Genomic DNA, 26,128 nt, shown 5'->3' with positions numbered 1-26,128 from the left:
AGACTGCAAACTCAAATTCACAACTAAGGGAAAATATGACTTCTTTTAGCATGGTGCTGAAGATGCAAAAGATTAGCTAGTAGCAACCAACATGGCGCTAGCTATGAAATTAAGTGAGTTAGCTCAACAGAAAGCAGTAACATCTGCAAGATAGACAGTGCTGTTCATTATCAACCAACCACTGAAAATAGAGTAAAAGAACAATCTTATGATTTTAGGGAACAACATCAGAATCGTTTAAATGAAGTGACTGTGATTAATCATTACTCTATGTTTCTACTGACAAGCCTTGAGCATTGTACAGCTTTGTTCCTTTTAGGATCATCATTTTCTATCTGCTGACTACACACAGAGAGGAAGCTGTGATGGAGGGAATACCCCCTTGTTAATCCTCAGATTAGGGTCTGTTAACTGTGATACAGAGCTCCAGATTTGCCCAGGGGAAAAGTCATGGACAAAAAGCCTAACTGAAGATTGTCTAGTGGGGAGATCTCTGCCATTGCCCTTCTATGCCAGAAAAGGGGATAATGTAGCATTTGCGTGCAGCATACATTGAGGTCCTATAAAAAATATATTTAAAATTGATTGCTCGGCCAAAAATGTAAATTCTGGCATATTTGAATTTTTTTAGCAAAGTGGTCTGAAAATATTTAGGAGTTTAAAAAGGCTTTATCAAACCACAAAGAACCATTATTTTCATAGAGTGAGGACATTTTTTAAAATGCAAAAAAAATCCTTTTCCCTCTATAAAGAACCTTCTGTGCAATGGAAAGGTTCTGTGAATGTTAAAGGTTCAACATGGAACAATCGATGCCAATAAACAACCTTTATTTGTACATAAAAGCTCTCTTAGGCAATCTTCCATCTCCTTTCATTTGATATGTTGGATGAACGTAATAATAAACAGTGAACTGTTCCATTTACCAAAGACTGAAGCTTCACAATGACAGATTTCATATGAATTATAAAATTCTTAAATCCCATATTTAATCCATTTTAAGCTATTATGCTTCATAACTGGCTATCTTGAAATCTTTCTTTTGCATACAGTACACGTCTGGAGATTAACACAAAGATCTAATATATTTATTTTCCCCCTATATTGTTTTGTAGGCTACTGAACAACAAGTTTTTCTAAAGATTATATCACCATAAGGAATTTCCGCTGAATACTTTTTAACAAGATAAAACAAACCACTTTCAGCTATGCCTCCCTCCTCTAAACATCAAGTGATGTGGGATGTGTGAGATTGGCTGAAAGTGCCATTGCTCAGACATCACCCTCTTCACCTCTTACTGTAGCTCTCAGTCCAACAGGGAAACCCTGAACTCAAGAGCACTTCACTGGACTCTGTGAAAGCCATCAGTCTGAGAAGCCCTTTTATTACACCCCCATAATCGACTCGCACTTCCTGGAATATTGTGAGAAATGCATTTACATGATGTAGAGATTATGTTTGGAAATGTACCTTCGATTCAATCATTACAATGTACTAAATATTCACATTAGTCAACAGGAAATAATTCTCTGCTAAACTCAACTCGTCTTCAAAAAATTAACCCTGTATCGTAGTGTATAACAAACAATGGCGCGTGAGCACCCCCATGTGGTCATGTGTGATATAAAACAGAACTTGACCATACAAGAGTGGAGAAAGAAGAGAACAGAAAAGACTTTATTTTAGATATCACTGAGGATTAAACCATAAACACAGAATGAATCACACAGAGGTTCCTTCCTTGGCACATAAACTACCACAATTTGCGGAAGAAACCCACAGTGCCTTCACAGTAACATCTCTAGCTCTGTAAAACAGAATCAGGAAGATCAGTGGCACTGAGACACCATGAAAAAGGCATACAAAGTTACGTAGAAAGTTTGATTATTAAAGCAACCTCTATGAAATGCAACCTCGGAAAGTATACAAAGTCAGCTGAAGAAAAAAAACAAAAAAATCAGTCCTGGATTCCATAAATTATTATTTCTGTGAGTTTTAATCTCAACGGTATGCAAAAACTTAAAAAATAGCACATTTCTAGAGTAGCGTATGCTTATCCAAAAAAAGTCAGAGTCAGTTAACATGTTATTTCTTACAGATAAAGGGGGTTCTCACCCACGTAAGGTCAAGCATTTCCTATTCACCACTTCAGCGTATGAATATGAGCCCAGATCGAGTGAATGCAAACGGTAGATTTCACACTCAAGAACAGGAAGGACACTTGTATAATTGCACAACCTAAAATGTGTGCACTACTACTATTAAATCATGTGACAGCTACTCAAAATAATAAGTTTGTTTATCAAAAATCGCAAAGAATATTATTAATATGATTTACAATACAACACCCTGGCCACATGCAATGTTAGCTAAAGCTATGTATAGAGAACATTTGTATAGAAGCAGTTATGCTACAGAGGCACATCACACCTGCAGAACTATTCACACAAGTACTTTGAAATCTCATTGGGGCAAAAAGCAAGCTGGGAAATATACGGCGGTGAGATTTATTAATGTAGACAGGTTCGAGAGAGAGAGAGAGAGAGAGAGAGAGAGAGAGAGGGAAAGAGAGAGCGCGAGAGAGAGAGAGAGAGAGAGAGAGAGAGAGAGAGAGCGAGAGAGAACCGGAAGATCTTTCAAAACTCAGTCCCTCAGAGGATGCTGCCAAAGTGAAGGAGAACTTACCAAAGCCCAAAATGAGCCCAAACACATTTTGAAACCATCCCAACAGGAAATAGTACATTTATTATCTATATAAATCTATAATATATATATATTTATGATTCATATTTGTTATATCCACAGCTACACCAGTCATAAAACTGTGTACACTGTATAGTTTATCTATTTATACTTAAACAATATACCACACTCACATTTATAACTGTCATATACTGCATCTCAATCAACAGATAAAAAGGTAAAGCAATACAAATAAAATGTTGGTCTACAAAGTAAACCAATAATTTACAATATGTTTTTTTTTTTCTTCTCTATCAAAACATCTCATGCACAGAGAGGTTTCGATATCTGTGGGAACTGGTTTGAAAATAGGCTGGGTCCAGGTGCTTTGTTAGCATAAAGGCATCTTAAAAAAGCAGACCAAAAAGCTCACATGGAAGACGTGCTGTATACTAAAAGCCCTTATGTAGGAGTTATGCATTGTATATGTTTAGTAATTCCTTCTCTGGTTGCAAATAAACCAAAAGAAACAAATCTCATGGATAAAATGCACTGAACTGTCTGTCTATTAAGGACTAAGGCTATTTTAAAATGGCATTACAAATCACATTCCTCATTTTCTAGCACATTTACAGAATGCAAACCCCAGTCTTTTTAGGATAAAGACGACAGGAATCACTGACTACGAGTTCTCAAACACCTGCTTGGTTTATACTGATCGACATGGTCCGAAGCAAGTCGTATAGTTTTAATGGCATCCATAATGTTTGCCCAAAGCAACACAATATCAACAGAACACCCAAAAACACAGGAAAACACCAAAATGCTAACAAACATCAGCCTTTCCACATCACAATAAAGCACATGAGATTATCTGTCCTACTTGCACTACCTTTTGGCAAAAGGCTGCGCCTTTTATTCGTGTATAACCATGTCGGCTGATGAGGCATTTGAGGTCCAAAGGAAAACTGGATGATTATAACACCAGTGTGATTTAGCGGTTTTGTCTTCAACGGCGATTTTACAATGAAACTGCCTTCACTTCTCAGGCTCAGGGTGTAAACCTGGCCTGCTGCTAACTTGAATGTATCTTCCACAGATCCAACATGCAAACTAATACATCAAAGAACACCGAAAATGGAAACGAAGGCCAAAAAACAGGTCACACCTTCACACACACACACACACACACACAAACTCCTCAACTCACAAGCAGGTTATCAAAACCCAAATTCTACGCTTTGGACTTTGGAAATTCAAGCAATGTCCACCACTACAAAGAACCAATGAAAACGAGAAACATTTGAGGCACACAATGCTAAAAGGGAATGTCAGAAGACTGTCTATGCGTATACTCGGAGTATGAAGCTAGTTAACAATGCAGTCGCAAAATAAACGCATCGACATCATTCGTTAGCGTGACTCCATGTCCGTCTACGCCTGAAACATTCACTTACAAGTAGCTCAAGCACTAAGGAAAGGAAAAAGCACCCAAATAGGGAGTGCGACACAAGCTCAGCACTTGGAAATTAAATGATGTCTGTCTTGTGGAGAAAGTCTTCTCAATCTCTATAAAAGGCAAGGTGCCACATCTATGGCACAGGCAAGTAGTTACGTTACAATCACAGCTGACAGCTATCCCACTACGCGAGAGTGAGAGGTTCCCAAAGGGCAACTATTTTACAGTAGAACTGCACAAACTCTGGGAACAATTTTGGTACATAATGCAGAGTGGCATCATTCACGCCCAGCGCAGTATTGCACTGGGCACCATAGTCTCTTTGGGCTCAGCCGAGCACGGCAAGGAGCTCAGACTGAGGGAACATGCCTCAGGAAAAAAGTACTGCACGGGAACCACTACAGGCTGGAGAAAGGAGCATGGCGGAGCAGCGACATCAGACACCTTAAAGGCCAGTGAGGTCAACAATGGCCTTGATGAAGATAGTGTCATCTCGGATGTAGGAGTTCTTGGAGTCTAGCTTGGAGAGAGGGCAGAAGAGAGGGCAGCCGCTGGCAATGTTCATGTCACTCACAGGCCTCTGGAAGGAGGAAGAGGAAATGTCTGGGCGGAAGGCATCAATGATGTGCTCCCTGTTGTTCTGATCCAGCAACATGAGGGTGACCTAAGGATCAAGGTGTTGGATAAACCAAAAAGGCTTTTAGACAGATATGGATAGATGCTAAACTGAAGCCAGTCATTCATGATTCAGTGGAAGAAACAGTAGGAAGAAAAAAAAAAGAAAAAACAAAGGGATGAAAAATGGCCATGTTCACACATTATATGTGGGTGAATGATATACTGTCCACAACAAAGAAAAGGAAATAATAGCTTAATCTAGTTTGAAACACATGTGCCAAGTTCTTAGAAATGTACTTGTTGTATTCATGTTGGTTTCACATGGTTTTGAAAAACATTTATAACATTTTTTTCTAAGAAAAGAAATCTTGAAAATGGCATAAAACAAATTTAATGACTATAAAAATGTCATGTGGTGGTAACCATCAAGTGAAAAGCACAAATATACACAATCACTCATTGTTTTTAATTGCATGATTTCAGAAGGGTCATGTGACACTGAAGACTGGAATAATGCTGCTGAAAAGTGAGCTTTGCCATCATAGAAATAAATTACATTTAAAAATATATTCAAATAAATATATACTTCAAACAGAATTGCTGTTTTTACTGTATTATTAAATAAATGCCTTGATATAAGCATTAGAGACTTCTTTCTAAAACAGAAGAAAAACTTTTAGAAGGGTAGTACATTTTCTTAAAAGGATAGTTGAAAATTAAAATTGTCATCATTTACTCACCCTCAAGTAGTTCTAAACCTGTATGAATTTCTTTCTTCTGCTCTGCTGAACACAAAAGAAGATATTTTGAAGAATGTGGGTAACCAAAAAGATGAGCCCCATTGACTTTCATAATATGGAGAAGAAGAAAAAAATACTATGGAAGTCAATGGGTCAAATCAACTGTTTGGTTACAGATATTCTTCAAAATATCTTCTTTTGTACTCAGCAGAAGAAAGAAATTCATACAGGTTTAGAACAACTTGGGGAGTCATACCACAAACTGCATTTTTTATGCATGTTATAATAGTAAATAATAAATTAATAGTACAAAAAAAAAGAAGCGGCACTTCATTGACTACGTTTACATGCAGCCAATAACCCGTTCAAAACCAGGATATTAGCAATAACCCGGTCGCGCACGGCCATGTAAACACCGGCAAAAACCCGGATATGCTCATATCCCGGTTTTTAAAAACCCGGATATTATCCCTGGGGTACCCCTTTTCTAACCCGAATATTTGGTCATGTAAACGCGTATCGGCATATCCCCATCAAAAGGAACATTGATTTGTGTTCTGCGCATGTTCTATTCGCAAGGAATCTTGGTCTTTTGAGTAGAGACGGCGCATACAAAAACCCGCGTGCAGTATACCGGAAGTAAACAAGAAGTAGAGGTAAACATGGCGAGACGCAGAACAGCACCAGACTTTTGGAGCGAGGAGGAAAGCGCAAACAAAGGCGATCGCTATCTGCCCCGAACTATTCATTATCTGCGTGCTGCTGCTGCTGTTGTTGTCTTTGGATACAGGAAGAAGAATCGGAAATGACGCATATTGCGTCTTAACGTTGTCCGTACGTCCAGACGCTAACCGTGCGTCGCCGTTTACATCGGGATATTGCCAATTGATTACAAATTCCATGTATACAGGAGTAACTCTCTCTACTCACGCATGTAAACGGGTTATTCAGAATGTTTCAGAAACCCAAATAGTGACCTTAACCCGACCATAACCCGAATTTTAACAGCTTGTAAACGTAGTCATTGACTCAAATATCAATGAAAGTCTGTCAGGATTTCAGAAAGAAAAATGGTCAGACACACAATGTTATAAGCTGATCAGACTGACCTTCTGATTGAAAGGCCACTTGAGCAAGGCATCACTGTGTCCCCTCATCACCACGAAGAACAGAGACAAGTGAGTACCACGTCCCGTCCCGTCCCCATTCAGATAGATGCGCAAACACATCTTATAGCCATATTTGCTTGTATAAAATGCTGTAAAACACAACAGGGAGCCTTGGAGTGAGACACCATATGTCACGATGTTCAAATCAAAGCTCTTTGAGCAGAAATCCCTCACAATATATCTTAATAATTAATATGAAGCCGTGAAGAAAAATATACAAAATAAAACTACCAGGTGAGAACATAGCAGGCGCCCGTCCAGCTACAGCATCCTGTCTCTTCTTCGAGAAGTCGGAGATCTTCCATACAAAGACGCCATCGTAGGTGGCAGCGGACATCTCCCTCATCTTTGCCTCCATCTCCACGATGGAGAGATCCCTAAGCCCTACCGTCCTCTCCAACTGCCGCACCTGCACAAAAATATAGTATTGAAGGAAAGAATATCTTCAGCTATAAAAAAATAATAATTATACTTCACATCAGACAAACACTTTACCTTGTTGTTGAGTATCTCAATCTTGTCCTGGTCAAGCCGGTGTTGGCGGTTATAGGCCTCCATGGTGGTAGCGGAGCGCTCCATCTCACGGTTGAGCACACAGACGATGTTCTCAAAGGTGCTCACCTTCAGCTCCAGCTCCTGACAGCGGCGGCTGAGCTCAACCACTTTGGTCTTCTCGCTGTGTATCTGCAGCTCCAAGGCTGCCCCGACGGCAGTAGGGAGGGGGGTGAAAGACGTACCCAGCGTTGGAGCCGGCGGCGGAGGAAGCGGTGCACAGGCCCCCTGCACGGGAGCCACTGCTCCACTCAGCTGCCCCATCTTCAGCTCCAGCTCCCGCAGAGACTGATGCAGCTCATGGATCTTATGGCCGGCCAGCTCCAAACTCTGAGGCTGCAGACTCTCCAAGTTCACCTTGATGCCCATGATGAAGTGCAGTAGAAGGTTTAAGTGCTCATAAGAACAGGCTTGCTCATGGTCGTGGATCTTCTCCTTTTCCACCTACAGGAAATCAAAAAAACATTCATGGAACGAAATGAATATGTCTGATGGATGCATGAAAAGGAGGTTTACCTACCGTCATATCACAGCCTACAACATGAAATCTGCAAGGTGTTCTGAATTTGGTGCACAGTTTAATGTGGTCCACATACTGTATTGGGAAAGTAACAGTAAAAATAAAGTATTTATGAAAATGTTCTCTCTGTTTTAAAAAAACATCACTTAACCACAAACCAAAAACCTTTGTTCTAGTCGACACACAAGGTAAACACAACAGTATGTAAACAGCCTAAATACTACTTACTTTCTCTCTTGGAATTTTTTTCTTGGCACAACCTTCACAAATCATGGGGTATTTAGGGCATATCTCATCATGAGCCTAAAAAAAACATATTCTTTAATAGTCACAAAAATATCCAAACCTCTTCTTTAGTAAAAAGATTAAATGAAAGCCATATGAATGAATATTGGATTATTTTCATACTTATATTGTTCTCAACCATCAATGTCACGGAATCAGGACAGTTGGCACACTTTTTTTATTGAATTTTTACCCATCACACCTTTTAGTAATATATATATATCCTTAGCATTTAAGTTGAGATCAATGCTCAAAAATGGCGGTGACAATTAACAGGTTAAGAAAAATAGCTCTGTGGTTATACTTTTTAATGTAAGAAAGAAAAAGTCTTACCTTAATGTTTTTAAAATGAAAAGGCTCCTTGCAGTATTTACAATTAAGAGTCCTTTCTGGGCATTCTCTCTCATTGTGACGTTCAACTTCATTGGCTCTCAGAAGCTCTTTGCATGATGGGCAGGGAAGGATCCTGAAGTCACACTTTCCTTCATGGTTTGCCTTTGAGAGATGAAGAGCCATTCAGATGGTGCAATACATTTTTTAACTCAGTGCATGTAAAATGCAATACAACCTTGTTGAAAAAACAACAACTTGTGATGGTTTGCTGGTCTTAAGCCGGGTGCACACTGTACGATTTATAATAGTCCTTTATGACTGTTGCTTGACAGACTGTACGAACATGATTCTTATAAGCCATGTCACACTGTAGGTTTTCAGTTGTCATTCATATCAGACTGTACGGCAGTCAAGACGTGTTAAAAGTGCAAGAAGACTCGTCTGGAGATTTACATCATCAATCTGTGACACGTTCAGTGACGTGAGCTGCATTTACATGTGGGATCGAAATGGTGGCAAAAAAAAAAAAAACTAGATGATGTGTATGGAGCAAGTGGTGATTTGTTGTTGTCTCACTAATTGTGTCATCAGGTTCTGTGCACCAATTTGTTTTTTATTTGACGATTGTCGTAAGAGACGGCACACTGCCACACTGAATTTCGTTGGAGGTAAAATATGATCGTGATGGTCATTTATCGGCTGTCGTCGAAAATATCAAACTAGTGATCAAAGACTTCAGATTTTGATCTAGGATCAGAGGAATCTTTAAGGATTCTCAACATTTGCCAGCCTGGTAAAGTAGGATTATTGGTGGAGCACCTTTCAGCTGGTCAGGCTGGGAGATCAGCTTGCCAAGCATCTAAGCACCAGCTTGACAAAGTTGGTTTAACCTGTTTTTTTTTTTTAAACAGTGAAGGAACACACAGTACCTCATATTCTTTGATGGTGCCTGTCCAGCAGCATTCCTCATTGATGCAAACCGCCTCAAGAGCTTCAACTTCTCTCTTGGCAGCATTATCAGGAAAAGCCTAAAAGAAATAGCACTCATTGAAAGTGAGATCTCCTTTCATCTTGTATGCATATCATTACTAGCAGTGAAAAATGGGTAAAGTTCTGTTCACACCAAGAACGATGACTATAAAAAATAACCATTACAATAACTATATTATTGCACTGCAGTTAAGCCGTCTGCCTCTTTAAAAGATGAAGAACTTTCTGATTAGCTGTCACTGTTTTTATCATTCATCAGCTGGAAAAAAATCATGATTTTGTTCTTCTGTGTGGTTTGGACTTCTCTATTCTCCAAAAATTATGATTATTATTAAAACTCTTTAGTCATCGTCTTTGGTACTATGAACAGGCCTTTAGTCTTCAATGCATATAATCTGACTACTATAGTACTATATGTGCTACTGTAGTCATGTACTAATAAAATAGAAACTTTGAAATATAGTGAAACTGGATTTTCCCCATATTTTCAAACAACTCTGTATTAGCCACCACGGTCACAAAAAAGTCAGAATTATACAAAATGACAAAGAATTATTGTGGTTTTACAGTAGTAACAATAATTTAGCAGCTGTGGCTTTTTGGTGGAAATTACAATGATATGGAATTTGTATAATAATTTTATAATTTATTTTATAATTTATAGCTTATTTTTGGAAGGGTAATAAGCACCAATAATACCTTTAATTTGTCTAGAATTGAATTATTATCGAGTAATAAAGCAAATACTTACACAGCCCTGTTTCAAAATTGATGTTGGTTCTTCAAATATGTCTTCTTTTATGCAGGCACTGCATTTCTGTGGTCCGGAGCTGCGATGAAAAATCAAATGTTTCATACACACAAGCGCAAATAAATCGCTGATAAATACAAAAGCACATCATATATAATAGGAGTTGATTTTGACAATAGCTGCAACAGTCTGTCTATTGTAGTTTACAGCTCGCCCAGCGAAACAAGAAGCCGAACACAACCTGACAGCCTGCATTTATTTATGTTCCCCGATATGAAGCAACATTTACTGTTTGTATACTCGTAAAATATACCATAAAAATGGCCCGGGAGGCCTGACAGGTCGTGTTCATCTTTTGTAGTGTCGTGTCAGGAGGGCCATCTGGACTGAATGATGACGCTTACCTCACTGCTTTAGTAAAACAATATGAACAGAAACGGTGTCCGCACTGCGCCTGAAAAGGTCTCCTAAGGATTTTCAGACAGATATTGCACAGATGTTTGTCCTCCAGCTTGTTGGCGAGTATTTTCTTGGGGAAGCCAGGTTTGTTGCCTTCTAATGAAGATGGTGGTGAGGGTTCCTGTGCAGCCATTATTCCCGAGCGCGCATGTGACCAGGCTCCGGAGAAGAGACACGGATCTTTCTACACATTTCACTGAAAGGGGTTGTAAACACATGATTTTGCATTGTATCACATAAAAGATTAACTTAATATGTGTTAATAATATCTAAATACACACATTGTTTAATGTTTACATGAATGTAAGTCTTTACAAAATAAGACCATCGTCTTAATAAAGTTGTATAGTTGCACGGTGCATTAATGTTATTGGGATCTCTAACATTAATCATTTTCAGAACAACAATAAATGCTGTTACGTTTTAAAATCACATATATGTCCTCCTACCATATTATGGTCCAACGAACATTATAAAATCTCCTGCAGTGCCGTGAAACATTGTATCAAACGCATTCAGCGTTCTTGCCGTGTGCATTTATAAGTATAATCATAATTTATTGTTATTATTTATATTATATTTATGAGTAAGGGTAGGCGTCGTGCTCTCTTCTGCTGATCATGGATGGTGGCGTCCACTAGGGGGCTCTGACTAATACGTGAAGCTGGAAACTTCAATGTACTTAAAAAGACAGAATAAAAGTATTTTACCACTTTTATCATTACCATATGTGTGGGCAGCATGGTGGGCAGTCCTTTACATCGTAGGATGCATATTCAAAAAATATATATAATATAATTAAAAAACAATTAGAATTTTAGAGATAATAACGACTGATAACATTTCTCAAAATGAACGTACCTAAAATTTGAAGTAAAATTTTATTGATGGACTTTTATTAACGATGCATTTTTTTCTGATTTAATTAAAATAATACACTAAACGCTATAATAGCCAACACGGTTTATTAACACCAAAGAAAATGCATTATTATACGAAAATACACGTATCTGTTGGTTTCAGTTCTTTTTCACTTTTTAGAAAAAAAAAATATAGAACAGACAAAATAAACCGTCAAACATAGATAAATCATAATTTTCAATAGAGCTACTTCCCCTCATTGTTTATTTATCGTTATTTGCTTAATAATCGTTATTAGTTTTGAAGCGCTTTTTCGTCTTTTATTTTGAAAATCGTAATAATAATATCTCCGTCACTATCTGTCAACAAGCGTTGCTGTTTTCACGGATACCATACCGCCTCTTGTTGATACTGTGTCAAGAAACGAAAGCTAAACTGATAATTGCGTTAGTTGATACATATCTACCTCAGGCCAGTAGTAGTTTATTTCTTGTTTCTGTGTAGATTTAGAGTTCAATGACTCGACACTCGAGTCTCATGACACAGTACTATAGTGAGTGTTATAGCTGATCAGCAATGGACACTCTCCGAGATGGCAGCCCGGACATTTAACGTTAGATTAAACTAAACACCCTTGTGCCTATTCGGATGTGTGGACAGAACACAGTGGACTGTCTTCATATCCTTGATTAATTCCTATGAAACATACTCTTGGACCGAGAACAAGGACGAAAAGTACTAACGTTAGCGAATAGTTTACTTCTATAGCTGCTACCCAAACTGCAGTTTACAAGCTTCAGCGAAAGATAAGGCAAGTAATGTTAGTATACATGTCTAATTCTAGCAGTTACTTGTCTGTTGGTAAGGATAGAGAAATATAGCACAGCCTTACAGTCTGTTCAATGTTTACACTGAACGAAAATGTAGCGTAAAACAATCTTAATGAGCTTTCTGTTCCTTCACACAGACTATGGCCGAGGAAAATACCCAGTTCTGCAGTAATTGGTAAGACAATACATAAAATGAAATTTTGCCGTCATTTACTTACCCACATGCTTTTTTCCGTACAGCAAAAAAGGGGATGTTAGGCGGAATGACAATCTCAGTCACCATTCACTTTCATTTCATCTTTTCCCATGCAAATGAAAGCGAATGGTTACTGTTTCTGTTATTCTGCCATTATCTTCTGTGTTGTGTGGAAGAAAGACAGTCATACAGGTTTGAAAGTAAATGAAGACCCAGTTTTTATTCTGGGGTAAACCTTCCCTTTGAATAGAGAATATTGTTTTGTAGTTTCGTTTTATTAGACAGCTTTCTCCTTTCATTTACTGTATGTGTGTTCCCAGTCCTAACAACTCTTCTGACTGTATGACTGTACTGCAGTCATTGTCCTCTCTTCCTGATTATTATGACTGAGGAATTAAGATGACACGCTTTCATATAAAGCAACTTGTGCTATGATTTTTACAGAGACAGTTGACACAGTGGCGATTATGGTGTTTATAGATCGCTCCTTTGAACCTATACAGTGTGCCAACCAACTAACCATGATATGTTCTCTGTCTTTAGCAAGCATGACATTCCAGAAGCCAACTTTACAACACATGAGATTCACTGTCGGCGGAATATTGCTCTCTGCGAGGTGTGCCAGGAGCCTTTTCCGCATGCTGAGCTTGTGCAGCACAAAGAGATGGATCACGCTGAGGTATGATCCAGCCATGATGTATGATTAATTGACTTTATGAGATGATAATATCGCTATGAGTACTGTAGACATGAATAAAAAAAGAACATTTTCATAATAATAAAAAAAAAGACTTTGAAGGGTAAGTGCAGTCTGTTTAATGGGTTCAGGGTTGAGTAACTTTCTTTTTTTCAGTTTACTCAACCTCATGTCGATCCAAGCCTCTATTGCCTCCTTTTATTTAAAAGAAAAAAATAAGATATCTTGAATGTTCAAACAGTTTTTTTGTCCGTACAATGAAAGTCAATGGGATCCAAACAGCAGTGTACACCATTGACTTTCATTGTTTGTTTTAAAAAAAACACTAAAACACTTTGGTGAACTAGAGTCACTATGAAATCAAAATTTACTTTGATTTTGATCAATATTATTTTGTTTTAGAATATTGCAGTGTTTATTATCAATTATTTATTGATGCACATCAATAAATAAAAAATAATAATAATTATGTGCCCACATAGTCTTTAATCAAAAGTATTACTTAAACCTCTAACCTCCCCCTCGCAACGACATCTCTTCTTTGAAGACATGCACTGGTGCAAAAGTGGGACAATAATCCCTTGTCTCCAGCAACCTGTCACTTACATGAGATTTTTGTTCAAAATGCCTTTTTTTACTAGAATAGAGAACAAAAGACAATTGCAATTTCAGTTTTATGCAGTATGTCTGTCCTCACAGCCTTGTTTTAAATAGCATAAAATGAAATACAGCCCTTATTATGTATGTATATTGCATGCATTAATCATTTTCCTTCTCTCCAGGCTGCTAAATATAAGTTTTATTAAATCTAAAACTCTTTTCACAGGAACAGTGCAAATGTGGATTAAAGATAGAGAAAAGGTTCCTGGAGACCCATCAGGTAATGTTTTGTGAGATAAACAGTTATGCTGCATGCATATTGCTGTTTTCATTGATGACTTCTGTAGATCTGACTACTTCTTGCCCCTCTCAGAGATCAGAATGCAGTCATCGACTGGTCCCGTGCCAGTTCTGTGATCTAGAGCTGGCTTCCTATCAGGCTAAAGAGCATGAGGAGTACTGTGGGACCCGCACCGAACCCTGCCCTGTCTGCAAGTGTAACATTATGCTGAGAGAGCAACACATCCATCCAGCCCTGTGCGGAAGTCTGACTCCCCCTCAGGAGAGGCACAGCAGTAGGGCAGGGTCCCAGTCTCCTGGAGCATGGTTTGAGGCACACTCCATTCATAACCTGTTGAGGGCCCAGGAGAGGAGCCACAATAATAACAACACGGGGGCCGCAGACCGCAGGGGTCCACCACGTCCCTTGGAGGACAGACTGCATAACAGCACCAGAGGAACAGTTAGGGGAGGAACCAGGAGAAACACAGAAACAAGGAACAGTGAATTTTCTTATTGTACGTATCAGTCTGGCTGTTTTAGTCCTGACCTTATTTACAAAAAATGTTTACAGTACAATAAACTAGTGGTGCATGATATATCGGTACCATAACTATTATCTGCAGATAATACACTATTTTTAATTGATCAAATCTGTTAATATTGGATATTTATTTGTGCATGCTCTATTCCTTTATTTTAACATTTATGCCAAATTTACACTGCAAAGGACTTTATGACGTGTCAATTAGGTGTCTTTACACAAACTGTGTAGTTCTGCTTTGAGGTGGCATAAATGCATTTAAACAGCAATTTAAACAGTTTATTCTGTTATTCTAGGGGCTGAGGTGGATCAGAGAAGGAATAATTTAGTATTTAATGCTGCATTGCGTCTTTATACAGAATTTTGAGCCTAGAGCAGACATAACAGAGGTGTAAAGATGCCTATAGATCACCTTTGTGGTTATCTATAATGTTCACTTGGGTTATTTCACCCAAAAATGAAAATTCTGTAATTATTTACTCACCCTCATGTCGTTTCAAACCCGTAAGACTTTCGTTCATCTTCAGAACACAAAAGTAGAACTTTTTGATGAAATCTGAGAGCTTTCTGTACTCTCCATAGACAGCTACGCAACTACCACATTGACTCGATTGCTTTATACGATGGACAGATTTAATTTAGGCTTTTATTCACATTTAAACATTGATCAGTGGACATAAACAGAAGCTCAACCAAACCTGCTTGGCGCGTAAGAACAAACCCCATTGGTTCTTGCGGAAGCTCAAACGTGCTGCGTAACACGAGAATTAACCTAATTGTTTCTTGCATGTCAAACAAACATGCTTGAGCTTCCGTTTACCACAAATGTGTGAGTTGATGAATGTTTATATGTGAATAAAAGCCTAAAACAATTGTCTCTTCAGAAAATTTTGACTAAGCCACTCAGTCAGTTCATATGGATTAGTTTTACAATCTCTTTATGAACCTTTTAAAGCGTCAAAGTGGTAGTTGCGTAGCTGTCAATGGAGGGAGTGGAAGCTCTTAGATTTTATCAAAAAGATCTTCATTTGTGTTCCAAAGATGAACAAAAGTCTTATGGGCTCTCACAACATGAGAGCGAGTGAGTAATTAATTAAAGAATTTAGATTTTTTGCTGAACTATCCCTTTAAAGTTAATCTTTATCTAATCTTTTTTTATATATACGGTACGTTATGTTGTTACGCCTAAATACAATTTTATTTTATTTTTTTCATAAGTAATTTAGACAAAATCCTGTAGCTCAAACAGTAGAGCATGGCGCTAGCGATGGTAACATCATGGGTTCGACTCTCAGGGAATGCATGAACTTAATAAAATGTGTACTACATAAATGTAAAATGTAATGGTGTGGAATGTTTATATTGGCCATAACAAATATAACTGGCTTATAGTATCAGGCAGAATTGTAATATCAGTTCAACCCTCAACCCTACAATAAACATAAAGGGTTTTAAACTTTTGTATATAATATGATGGGAGTTTTAATCAGGTATCAACAGGATGCTGGGGAAAAAACTAACCTTCCACTCTGCTCATTTCCTCAGTGCTGGATCAGGAAGCAGAGCTGCATGGGAACAACAACAACAGCCTGCTGTGGTCTCTGGGACAACTGCCAGACTACGAGTCCTCCAGTCTGGACTACATGCTGGCCCTCAGCCTGCAGAGTGAAGGTGACTTGGAGGATCCCCGTCAGGAGGGCGTGTGGACTGATGTGTGGGACCGTAACCTGGGAAGGACACCAGCCCATAGCAATCTCACTTCCCAGCTCTCCTCCAGCACTAACAACAACTGCACTGCAGCTCCCCCTAAAACCAACCTGGCCCCGGCCCACAGCCCCTCCTCAAACATCATGCTGCCTTGCGAGTTCTGTGAAGAGCTCTTTCCAGAAGAAGACCTTATCTTACACCAGGTAAGTGATCAGGCCTCAATCATCCCATCATGTTACACTCCCTCTTGGCTTGATATTTAAGCCAGGCCTGTTGTGTCTTGATAGAGCTGGCAAGTGTGAATGTGCATCAGCCACAGTGGTACTTGGAGCCTCTCTAGAGTCGCCTCTTTTGAGTGCATTTACATGTGTACGCTGACAGAGTACAACATAAGCCATGTTTTCCATGGCAGGCTATTGTAATGTCAGCACTAATGCTGAATATCCCACTCAGTTCCTTCTTGTCAGGTTTCTATTGTTTCACAATGTGGTGTTTAGTTTCCATGGGAACCTCCTCGAATTTCAGCCCTCTAGTTTCTTCCACAGGCCGAACCCTGATCATATTCTCCTCTTTCTGAGGCCGTAGAGGAGGGTTATGTTATTTGAGTTGCTTGTTTTAGATTGTTGCCTTTAGTGGCCAGCACAAAGTCAATATTCTGTTTTTGTCTTCTAGACCGGCTGCAGCCCGGCCTCTGCTATCGCTTCCTTCAGTAAACAAGCTCCTTCTCTTCAATATGAAGACATCGTCACTCAAGGGGCTGGTCATGTCATTTCTCCCCGCACGCCCAGTCCGCCCACCCTGCCCCTCTCCGTTTCTCCGCTCTCCTACAGTTCCTCCTCCAGCCCAGTTGAGGGCGACGTGCTCATTCCTTGTGAGTTTTGTGGCATTACTTTGGAAGAGGCTGTGCTCTTTCACCATCAGGTATGACAACCTGTTTGTTTTTTGTTTTCCAGAACATAACAGGCCTTACAATTAAAATAGAGATAAATAAGCTGAACCGCAACAAGCAATTCATTTAAATGATTAAAAAAAAATAAGAAGAATTTTGTTTTTGTTATCTCTTTGTAGTCAAGTCACCTTCATTTATATAGCGCTTTTAACAGTATAGATTGTTTCAAAGCAGCTTTACAGTGATAATAGGAAATTAAAGTAACAGATTGTTTTGGCTTTACAGCAGCTCTAGAATAAAGTATTGTCCAGCTAAAGTTGGTTTTGATTGATTCACTTCCGTTGTAAAAGCCAGGTTGTAAGTACGTATACGAGTGGGGAATCTTTAAAGACTTTTAAGAAATGGCATAATTGTAGGAAATCTTTGTTGCACAAATAGTTTAACGATTTTAGAAAGACACACAAATAGGAGTTTTTTTAACAAATCTGCAATTTTGTATATAATATTCTGTCAAAATAAATTTTATTGACCATTCTGAATTCCTGGGATTTACCTTAGAAAGAAACATGTTTTATACTTGTAATTCAGGTCAGTTATTCTGTCTGAGAAAACATATTTACATTATTTGTAAAGAGAGCAGTTTCATAAATGTTATGATAGATGCCTACAAACAAAATAATACAATTTCATATTATTTAATTCAATTTCTATTTTAATGGGAATCTTCTTATATTGCATATACCTTCTAACTTCACAGTTCATGCAAAGCAAAAACCCTTTAGATGTGTATTTTATGGGTAAATTTGGCTCGCAAATGTAAATTGGAATACATTTGTATATACACACAAATTTCACTTGTTTATATCCAGTTAGTATTGCATCAATCGTGATTTGTTTCTGCTAGTATGTTTCAGCTCTTTTGCAGAGCAGAAATGGAGCCCACCATTTTGTTGAGACTTTTGTTGATACTGTTCAATTTTATTATACTGTACAGGACAAGTGTGACTTCCGCCCCCAGACAGCTTATTCAGTCGATGGAGTTTCTCCGCGAAAACCAGCCCAGACCGTCAAAGAGGCCCAGGAGAGGAGATCTCCTGAGAGGCAGAGGAGGGTGAGACATCAAGGTGAGCCACCAATATAGACTTTGTAATCCACTCGTTTAAACGTGCTTGAAATCAGTATGTATTCATTCATCCCTTTATATCTTACTGCAGCTGAGCCAGGTGAGGAGCTCCTGCAACAGACGGCTCAGGGGCGACAGAGAGGCTCTTCAGGTTTGGACCAATGGCCGCCCTCAGCTTACAATTACTCTAAGAACACAAATGTTGAACAGCAGGTGAAGACCAGGAACCAAAGGTTCAAACCTGTAGAAGCAAACACGTATCTCAACGACAGCCTCAAGCCCCGTTCTACAACCACTTCGGGGTATGCTTAGATATTTTACAGAAATAATTGCTATGTATGCACACATGATGACGAGAATTTTTGGGGGAAAAGTTACATTGAAACTAAAATGCCAGTATGTTTCCCATGACAGACCTCCACACAGAGGAAGACTGGAAGGTCGAACAAGTGAGAAAAACACGGAGACACCAAAGGTACGCATGTAAATTGTTACAGGAACGTGAATTTAATTTTTGAAAAGACCTGCATGCAGGACATATTAGATGATGTTATTAGATATTTGATTCTACAAATACTATTTGACCTGTTATAAATTACATTTTTATCTTCAGGTGCCTAAAAAGCATAATGTTGAAAAAGAAGAGGAGTAGAAAAAGAGGAGAAAATAAACCTATCTTAGTCTTTGTGACTCAAAGCAGTGGCCTGTTATTACTGTTTATTGGCTATTTTGTCTGTGTCTGTAAAACATTTACATGTCCAGGTGAATTTATCAATTCTTTGGCTTGTAAATGTATTTCTTTGATTGCACTATTTTTTTAAAATCTCTTTATTGTATTTTTTCCTATGGTGTTTGGATTTTAAATGTTTGTTTTAAGCTTCATTATATTTTCTTTGTTTCAAAGACATTAGAGAAATGTTTTGTATTTTATTTAAAACTACACACAAGTTATAGTATAAATATAGAAACTCGCATAACACTTTACTGTAATGTTGTATACTTTAGTTAATGCAATTGTGAACAGCGGACAATACTGCGTTTATTAATCCTGGTTAATATTAATTTCTATATATATTTTAAATATAAAAATGTGTGTATGTTTATACTGTTAGTTCATAATGCATCGTGAACTAATAATTCTGTAATGACCAATATAATATTTAGGAATTAACATAACAATGATTAATAAATGCTGTAAAATAATTATATCAGATGCATTAACTAATTAATTAGTTAATGTTCTTCAACATACAGAGCTGTATTTTAAAATGTTAAAGAAATTCCAAATTCTTATTTGATCCTGAATGTGAAATAATTTTACAATGTACATTTAAAAGTATCTCGTAGTGCAGCAACAACAATTCATAAACTTAGAATTTGTGGATATTTGAGAGCTTTTATTGTAAGACTGTCTGTATGGTGGCATAGTTGATTGTGTTATTATCATGATTGTTTATCTTTGGTCATGTAACATCTTTTCAATAAAAAGATCTTGCTGCGACTGAAGGTAGGATGGTTGTCCCATTGGTTGTTCTTTTTGTCTTCTACAAAGTGATATTTGGGCATTTCAACAGTCAGAAAATCAATATGGGCTCATCTTTATCACTTGTTTTTGATATGCACTCTGTACTCTGCTGCATGCACAAGAAAACCGTACAGAGGTTGTGAGCACTTATTAAAGACATAAGATACATTACATACTGTATATAAGAACTGTGTTAGAAGCAGTGTTGGGGAAGTTACTCTAAAAAAAGTATTAATTACTTGCTTCTAATTACATCTTCAACTGTGTAATTTTAAGAATAATATACTAATTGCTCTCTCTAAAAAGTATTGCATTACTTTTTACTATTTACATTTTAAATCCCATATCCACCATGACCATTTGAACAATAGAAGAATAAACATGAAACTGCTTTTTTAATTCTTTCAAATAAATAATATAAAATTACAAAAAATATTCTTGAACTGAAGCTTACATTAGAAACACATTTTAACATTAGGTGTTATGTTAAAATCACTATTGTTTTTTTTTATAGAATCTTTCTATAGTCTATACAGTATTTACATCAGAAGTAACTGTAATTAAATTACAGTATTTAATTACTTAGTAATGCATTACACCCAACACTGGTTAGATGACTGGAAAGTGATTGTCTTGTTTGATGTCATCACATTAAAGTTTGCATCCCTGTTTACTACAAATAAAAAAATAGTAGCAGTTGCTTCATTGGGACTACTGCTGTATGGTCTACTTCATGTGGTTAAATACTCCATCATGACTCATGAGTAAGTAAAGCTTCTCTTGACAGTACTGTTTACTCTTTGTAGTTAATAAATGGAGCATTTTCAACAAACACAAAAAAGGTAAACAGAGTAAAGGTTGGTTTTCTGATCGTGCTACTTAATGACAAACTGTAGGCTTAAGAATTCAGTCCAGTTTGGGGAAAGATACGGCAGCAGCCCGGACAGGTGGGATTTGGGAAATTTGTGTTCAAACAATTTTATAGGATAGGATATGTGGATGTATAAAGTTGATCTAGTAATAAGGATAATGTCTTTAGTTTAACACTCATTTATTAATGTTTAGGGTATTTGCTGCATCCCTGTTACCAAATGTTGTAAAACTGTTATGTTTCCTCAGGACCTAAATTGATCTATTGGCTCAACTTGAAAAGGAATCATGGAAAGGAACATTGTATATTTGTGGATTTGTGCTTTTGCAATTGTTCACCCAGTCGTCCATGGACATCAAGAGACTTTACCTCAACCTACTGCCAGTGATCAACTCCCATTGTTGATTAAGATGAACAATGATTTTGCTTTTCACCTGTACAAGAGGCTTGTAGAAATGCCTGAGTATCAGTCCAAGAATATCTTCTTCTCTCCATTTAGTGTGTCCATGGTCCTTTCTGAACTGTCTTTAGGAGCCGGTGGTGAGACCAAACAGCAGCTTCTTAGTGGCATCGGCCATAATAGCTCGGTCTTCAGCACTGAAGAAATGCACCAGATGTTCCACAGTCTCCTGGAAGAAATGGACCAGAGGACAGGGGTGGACATTGATGTCGGCACTGCGCTTTATGTAGGCGACAAATTTAAGGCCCTTCCTGAGTTCTTGGAGAACATGAAGGAGTTTTACCACTCTGAAGGCTTCACTGTGGATTTCAGCGTCAAAGAAACATTAGATAAAATTAACATGTATGTGAAGGAAAAAACACATGGGAAAATTAAACAAGCTGTTGATGATCTGGAATCTGATACTCTGATGTTCCTTCTCACGTACATATATTTTAAGGGTAAACACAAACAAAATCATACTGTCATACTGTTGTAGTTCTGGTAATGTCATTGTTTCAGATCCCTTTAAATAATTCCAATCTTTCTTCCCAAGGAAAATGGGACATGCCATTTAACCCAAGCACGACCCGCGAGGTTATATTTCATGTGGATGCTGAGACCACCGTTCCAGTACAAATGATGCACCAATACGAATCCCTCGAAGTTTATTATGATGCCGAACTCACCTCTAAAGTCCTCTGTCTTGACTACAACGACTCCTACTCCATGTTTCTGGCTGTCCCAGATATTAAAAGACGAGATAAGACCATCAAAGATCTGGAGATGGCCATCTCTAGACAACACATTGAAAAGTGGAGGAGAGCTGTCCAGAAAAGGTTGGTTGTCAAAATGTTTTACTGTAAATCATAATTAAGGTTATCCTAACTGATTTATAAAAGCTTATAAAAGTTCAATCTCTCTCCATGGACCGGACAATCATTGATTATTATTATTTTTGTATTTTTTTTGTCCTTCAGAAAAGTTGACATCTATGTCCCCAAGCTGTCTCTGAAAACATCATATTCCCTGAATGACATTTTGAAAGGCATGGGAATGGCTGATATGTTTACAGATAAAGCCAACTTTACAGGAATTTCCGAGGAAAGGATTTTCATTTCAAAGGTAAAGTCTCAAATCACTTTCTAAAATATGATTTAAAATGAACAAGAGATTGTTTATGTACTATAAAAAAGACAGCAATTTTTAAAGATAGCTCACTTTGAATTACTTTCAGGCTTTGCATAAAGCCACTCTGGACATAAATGAGGAGGGAACCACCGCAGCAGCAGTGACAACAGTTTCATTTAGACCAATGTCTTACAGCCCACTGAAGACTTTGAGGTTTGATCGTCCATTCATGATCTTTATCACTGACAAAAAAAATGACAACATCCTCTTCTTTGGAAAAGTTGTCAACCCGGTGGAAAAACAGTGATGTTGCATCCAAGATGTCATACAACATTAGCCAGCAGGTGGACATGATTTAACACTGTTCTCTTTTCAACAATGACTCTACAGCATGTTGATATACAGTACAGAGGTACTCAATCCTTCTCCTAGAGGTTCGCCTTACTGTAGAGTTTAGTTCCAGTGCGTATCAAACTCCTGAACCAGCTTACCAAACTGTTTGGATTAGTTGTTTGGAAATAAATTACAGGTACGCATTGCTAGATCTGTTTCCTCTGGTCAATATATACTTATCTGCCAAGTGGCAACTGTTATAATCTTTAATTGGAAAAAGATGTTGAAAATGTTAAGTAAAAAAATAAACAACTGACGAAACAGACTTTGTGTTTCTTTCATACACCACACAGTTGCTGTAAAGATTAGAATCTGTCAATTTTATTATCCAGCTCTGGATTGGAAAAAAAAGAAAGGAGCTAATAATTCATGAAATAATTAAACTAGTATAAATACATGCTTTGGAACAAACATATCGCTATTTCAACATGACAGTATCATGCATACCAAAACATACTAGTTTCAGCATCCAACTGCTAATGCATTTGAGTGTTTGGCAGGAAAGGCACAAGGTATTGGCTTCTGAGATTATAATTGTAGCAGGATAAAAAAAATAAAGGACTTTGTGGTTGCATTTGGCTTGGTCTTGGCCTTGCTGACATCATGAGTTTAAATCAGTTTCCACCATCTATCTAATAAATTAAAATGAGTAGCTCGCTGGATCATAAAAATGTTGCATGTATCCCTCCATAGCACTAAAACACATAAGAGTTTGACTCTGTTGAACAAGATTTTCAGAAAATTACAGGTAAATTCAAAGCAAGACAAGCATAACTTGAACTGAAGGTCGAAACAGGCTCAAAGTCTACTATGTGCAATTCACCCAAAGTGGAAGCCATTTCACTTACACCAGATCAAGACATGTGAGTATGGATTTATTGGAGAACCAATAAAGACAAGTGTGGGCTTGTTTTTAATGCAGATATCTTGTTTAATAAAAAAACAAGTCACTAAATGTTTCAGTAACGTAACATTGATTCCCTAAGATAGACGGGAATGAACATTGCGTCAATAGCTGGTGCTATGGGGAAATAACTTTCTCCGAAAAGACTGAAGCCTGATCGCAACTGCACAGACCAATGGTGTCTCACTCTTAGCGCACCTACATAAGACGCTGCTGAGTACCATTTCATCACAATCTTTCGGCTGAGAAAGCCGGCAAGCTACTGCTAACCGTGCTAGCATAGTAACAAAGCAAGCTTATGCAATGTTCATTCCCTTCTATCTCAGGGAACCAAGGTTAGTAACTGAAACATTCCCTTTCGATAACTGTTCACTCATATTATGTCGATAGCTAACGCTATGTGGAACGCAATCCAATAGCACTGTGTTATAAGCGCAGGGCTGCCCAAGTAAAAAGGCAGAGAATAGGCCCTGTAAACACTGCCCAGGAATGGTTCTGATCTGGGGGCCTCAAGTGAGTCAGTGAGTCATTGGTGGTGGCGCCTGACAAAAGCCATCTTCAGAAAAAGCACCGCTTTTCAGGGGCATGATGCACGTAACCGACTTGGTGGCGACCAGCATACCATAGTCTAGCTAGTCCTTAAGCAGACAGGATCCGAGCCTGAAGTGCAGGGACGTCCAGGTTATAGAACCTGGCAAATGTAGAGTGTGAAGACCAACTAGCCTTCGCGCAGATGTCGCTAATAGACACTCTGCTCGACCAAACCCAGGAAGAGACAGTTTCCCTGGTGGAGTGGGCCTTCACTCCAATGGGACATTGCAGGCCTAAGGATGCGAATGGCCCTGAGGACTGTGGATAGGTCCCATGTCGTCCTCTCTCTTGGAGAGGAATGACGCAACATCACAAGTTACAAGGTCGTGATTCCGTCATATCTTTTCTGTTCCACGCCATCAACAGAGGTGAGGGGGGATGAAACTGAAGAATGGACGCTAGCCAAATAGGGGGCATGCCATGACTTTGTCAGCTCTCCGTGCACCACCGGGGAAAAAATGGGATCTAACCCCAGCTCCTGGACAACCTTGGAGAGAAAAAATGCTACAAAAGTGGGCGTGGTTATCTGTGGAGTGGAGGGGGAAGAGAGGGGTGACTGACAACAAAGCAACCGCTTTGATTCAGAAAGTTTTACTCAGGATCTATTGAAGAGAACTAATGTGACAGAAACTCTTGCAAAGCAAAAAAACAAACAAATGTTTGCTCCAAACAATGTCAAACAATATGAGTAACTGCCTGATCTTTTCAATGGAAGGATTTTGATGACACCGAAGGGCAATGCTTTCCCTTCTCTTTACCCAACGTACGCAGTGACTTGTGTGTATTTCGACATTAAGTGGATCAATATTACATGCATCTTTATTGCTCATTTGTTGACATGCACCCATGTTTTTACTCTGCTTGCATAATACAGGTCATGCAGGGGTGGGGGGTCACTAGAATTGTGCTATTTAAAAAATAAAATAAAAATAATAATAATACAAATAGCTGAGTATACATATTTGTTTGTAAAATACACATGTTTCAAAATGAAATTAATATTAAAATGCACTGTACTATGTATTGCTGTATACATCAGTTTGGAAATGACGGCGAATACTGTATATAAATTACATATCAGCTGTCTCATCACTGATACCGGCAAACTTTTATTTATTGCACTGATCTGAGTACATTCTTAGTAGTTAATAATAGTTTTCTTTGCAGAGTAAAACTGAGTAAAGGTTGTTTTATCACCAAACTTAATAACATTGGCTTTATAGTTCTGCAGAGGTGGAATATTTCTGTTTTCAGAAGATGAATTATAGACTAAAAATACATTAAATTATGTAAAGGTACCTTGTATATTTTGTAATTTTGCGGTTGTTCACCGTCGTCGGTGAAAAAAAAAAAAGAGGCAGGCTTTTTTGGAAATTCTTTCAACCCTGCAGAAAACAGTGATGAGATTCAAGATGTCATAACAACATTTGCCAGCAGGAGGCCATGATTTAACAGCTGTTGTGCCATTATTTTGCTGACTCTTGATGACAACATTTTATACTATTGTTTGTTCATAATTTGTTTGTTCACAATTTCTCAGGTATTTTCTGATAAGATCAGATAACAAGGCTCAGCTCGAGGACAGGCATTGTGAGTGCAAGTAAGTATGCCTTCTTATTTTGTTCTCATGTAACTGTAATGTATTTTCAATATAATAAATTAAATGAAAACTTGCTACAATTTGAAAACTATCATTTGAACAGCAGCTTCTCAGGAGCTTCGGCCATGACAGCTCCATCTTCAACACTGAAGAAGTGCAAAATACCTTCAAAAAGAAGGGTGGACATGGAGGTGTATGTAAGCGACAAATCGACGAGTTCTTTGAGAAGATGGAGCAGCTGAAATTTGCAGTTGAAAAAAGTGAATTTGTAAATTTTGTTAAATTAATTTTTAAATACATTCACTTTTATTTGAAATACGTTTGATGTAGATGAGGAAGGAATAGAAAGGCTAGATTTTGGAATAGATTTCTCCCGCAGTAAACTACCAGT

The 26,128-nt window shown here is 38.0% G+C and overlaps 3 protein-coding genes across 5 annotated transcripts; 2 read left to right on the top strand and 1 right to left on the bottom strand.

Moving 5' to 3' along the window:
- Window positions 1-1,106: 1,106 nt before the first annotated feature.
- Window positions 1,107-11,591, bottom strand: traf2a (Tnf receptor-associated factor 2a). Of its 3 annotated transcripts, none has more exons than XM_082169572.1 (11): window positions 11,007-11,591; window positions 10,503-10,753; window positions 10,099-10,177; window positions 9,287-9,385; window positions 8,358-8,519; window positions 7,968-8,042; window positions 7,740-7,814; window positions 7,163-7,663; window positions 6,899-7,076; window positions 6,608-6,756; window positions 1,107-4,804 (listed from the first exon to the last, which is right to left on the bottom strand). In XM_082169572.1, the coding sequence occupies exons 2-11, from the start codon at window positions 10,688-10,690 to the stop codon at window positions 4,586-4,588; spliced, it is 1,725 nt and encodes a 574-aa protein (XP_082025698.1). In that variant the 5' UTR covers window positions 10,691-10,753; window positions 11,007-11,591; the 3' UTR covers window positions 1,107-4,585. The 3 variants fall into 3 exon arrangements, with proteins under 3 accessions (XP_082025698.1, XP_082025697.1, XP_082025699.1); XM_082169571.1 differs by having other exon boundaries at window positions 10,503-10,741; XM_082169573.1 differs by lacking the exon at window positions 11,007-11,591 and having other exon boundaries at window positions 10,503-11,000.
- Window positions 11,592-11,794: 203 nt separating this feature from the next.
- trafd1 (TRAF-type zinc finger domain containing 1) lies at window positions 11,795-19,794 on the top strand. Its single transcript, XM_082169579.1, has 11 exons — window positions 11,795-12,229; window positions 12,386-12,423; window positions 12,988-13,123; window positions 13,968-14,021; window positions 14,115-14,538; window positions 16,110-16,474; window positions 16,944-17,192; window positions 18,155-18,284; window positions 18,375-18,585; window positions 18,698-18,758; window positions 18,897-19,794. Exons 2-11 carry the CDS (start codon window positions 12,389-12,391, stop codon window positions 18,933-18,935), a joined length of 1,704 nt encoding a protein of 567 aa, XP_082025705.1. The 5' UTR covers window positions 11,795-12,229; window positions 12,386-12,388; the 3' UTR covers window positions 18,936-19,794.
- Window positions 19,795-20,319: 525 nt separating this feature from the next.
- LOC309498707 (corticosteroid-binding globulin-like) lies at window positions 20,320-22,872 on the top strand. The gene is made up of 5 exons (XM_082169580.1): window positions 20,320-20,755; window positions 20,928-21,579; window positions 21,675-21,957; window positions 22,099-22,243; window positions 22,356-22,872. Exons 2-5 carry the CDS (start codon window positions 20,967-20,969, stop codon window positions 22,554-22,556), a joined length of 1,242 nt encoding a protein of 413 aa, XP_082025706.1. The 5' UTR covers window positions 20,320-20,755; window positions 20,928-20,966; the 3' UTR covers window positions 22,557-22,872.
- Window positions 22,873-26,128: the final 3,256 nt, after the last annotated feature.

Source organism: Leuciscus leuciscus, assembly GCF_965113295.1.
Source record: "Leuciscus leuciscus genome assembly, chromosome: 5".
NCBI lineage: Eukaryota > Metazoa > Chordata > Actinopteri > Cypriniformes > Leuciscidae > Leuciscus > Leuciscus leuciscus.
The sequence above is the reverse complement of the archived record's forward strand: the minus strand, read 5'-3'. Positions and strand labels throughout refer to the sequence as shown.

Coding starts and splice junctions, on each gene's coding strand:
- trafd1 (XM_082169579.1), top strand. CDS start 12,389: ATGGCCGAGGAAAATACCCAGTTCTGCAGTAATTG. Junction 14,539..16,109: donor GAACAGTGAATTTTCTTATT/GTACGTATCAGT, acceptor TCATTTCCTCAG/TGCTGGATCAGGAAGCAGAG. Junction 18,285..18,374: donor GAGGAGGGTGAGACATCAAG/GTGAGCCACCAA, acceptor ATCTTACTGCAG/CTGAGCCAGGTGAGGAGCTC.
- traf2a (XM_082169571.1), bottom strand. Junction 8,520..9,286: donor GCACCATCAAAGAATATGAG/GTACTGTGTGTT, acceptor CATCTCTCAAAG/GCAAACCATGAAGGAAAGTG. Junction 6,757..6,898: donor GCCTGCTATGTTCTCACCTG/GTAGTTTTATTT, acceptor TGTGTTTTACAG/CATTTTATACAAGCAAATAT.
- LOC309498707 (XM_082169580.1), top strand. CDS start 20,967: ATGGAAAGGAACATTGTATATTTGTGGATTTGTGCTTTTGCAATTGTT. Junction 21,580..21,674: donor CACGTACATATATTTTAAGG/GTAAACACAAAC, acceptor TTTCTTCCCAAG/GAAAATGGGACATGCCATTT. Junction 21,958..22,098: donor AGGAGAGCTGTCCAGAAAAG/GTTGGTTGTCAA, acceptor TTTGTCCTTCAG/AAAAGTTGACATCTATGTCC.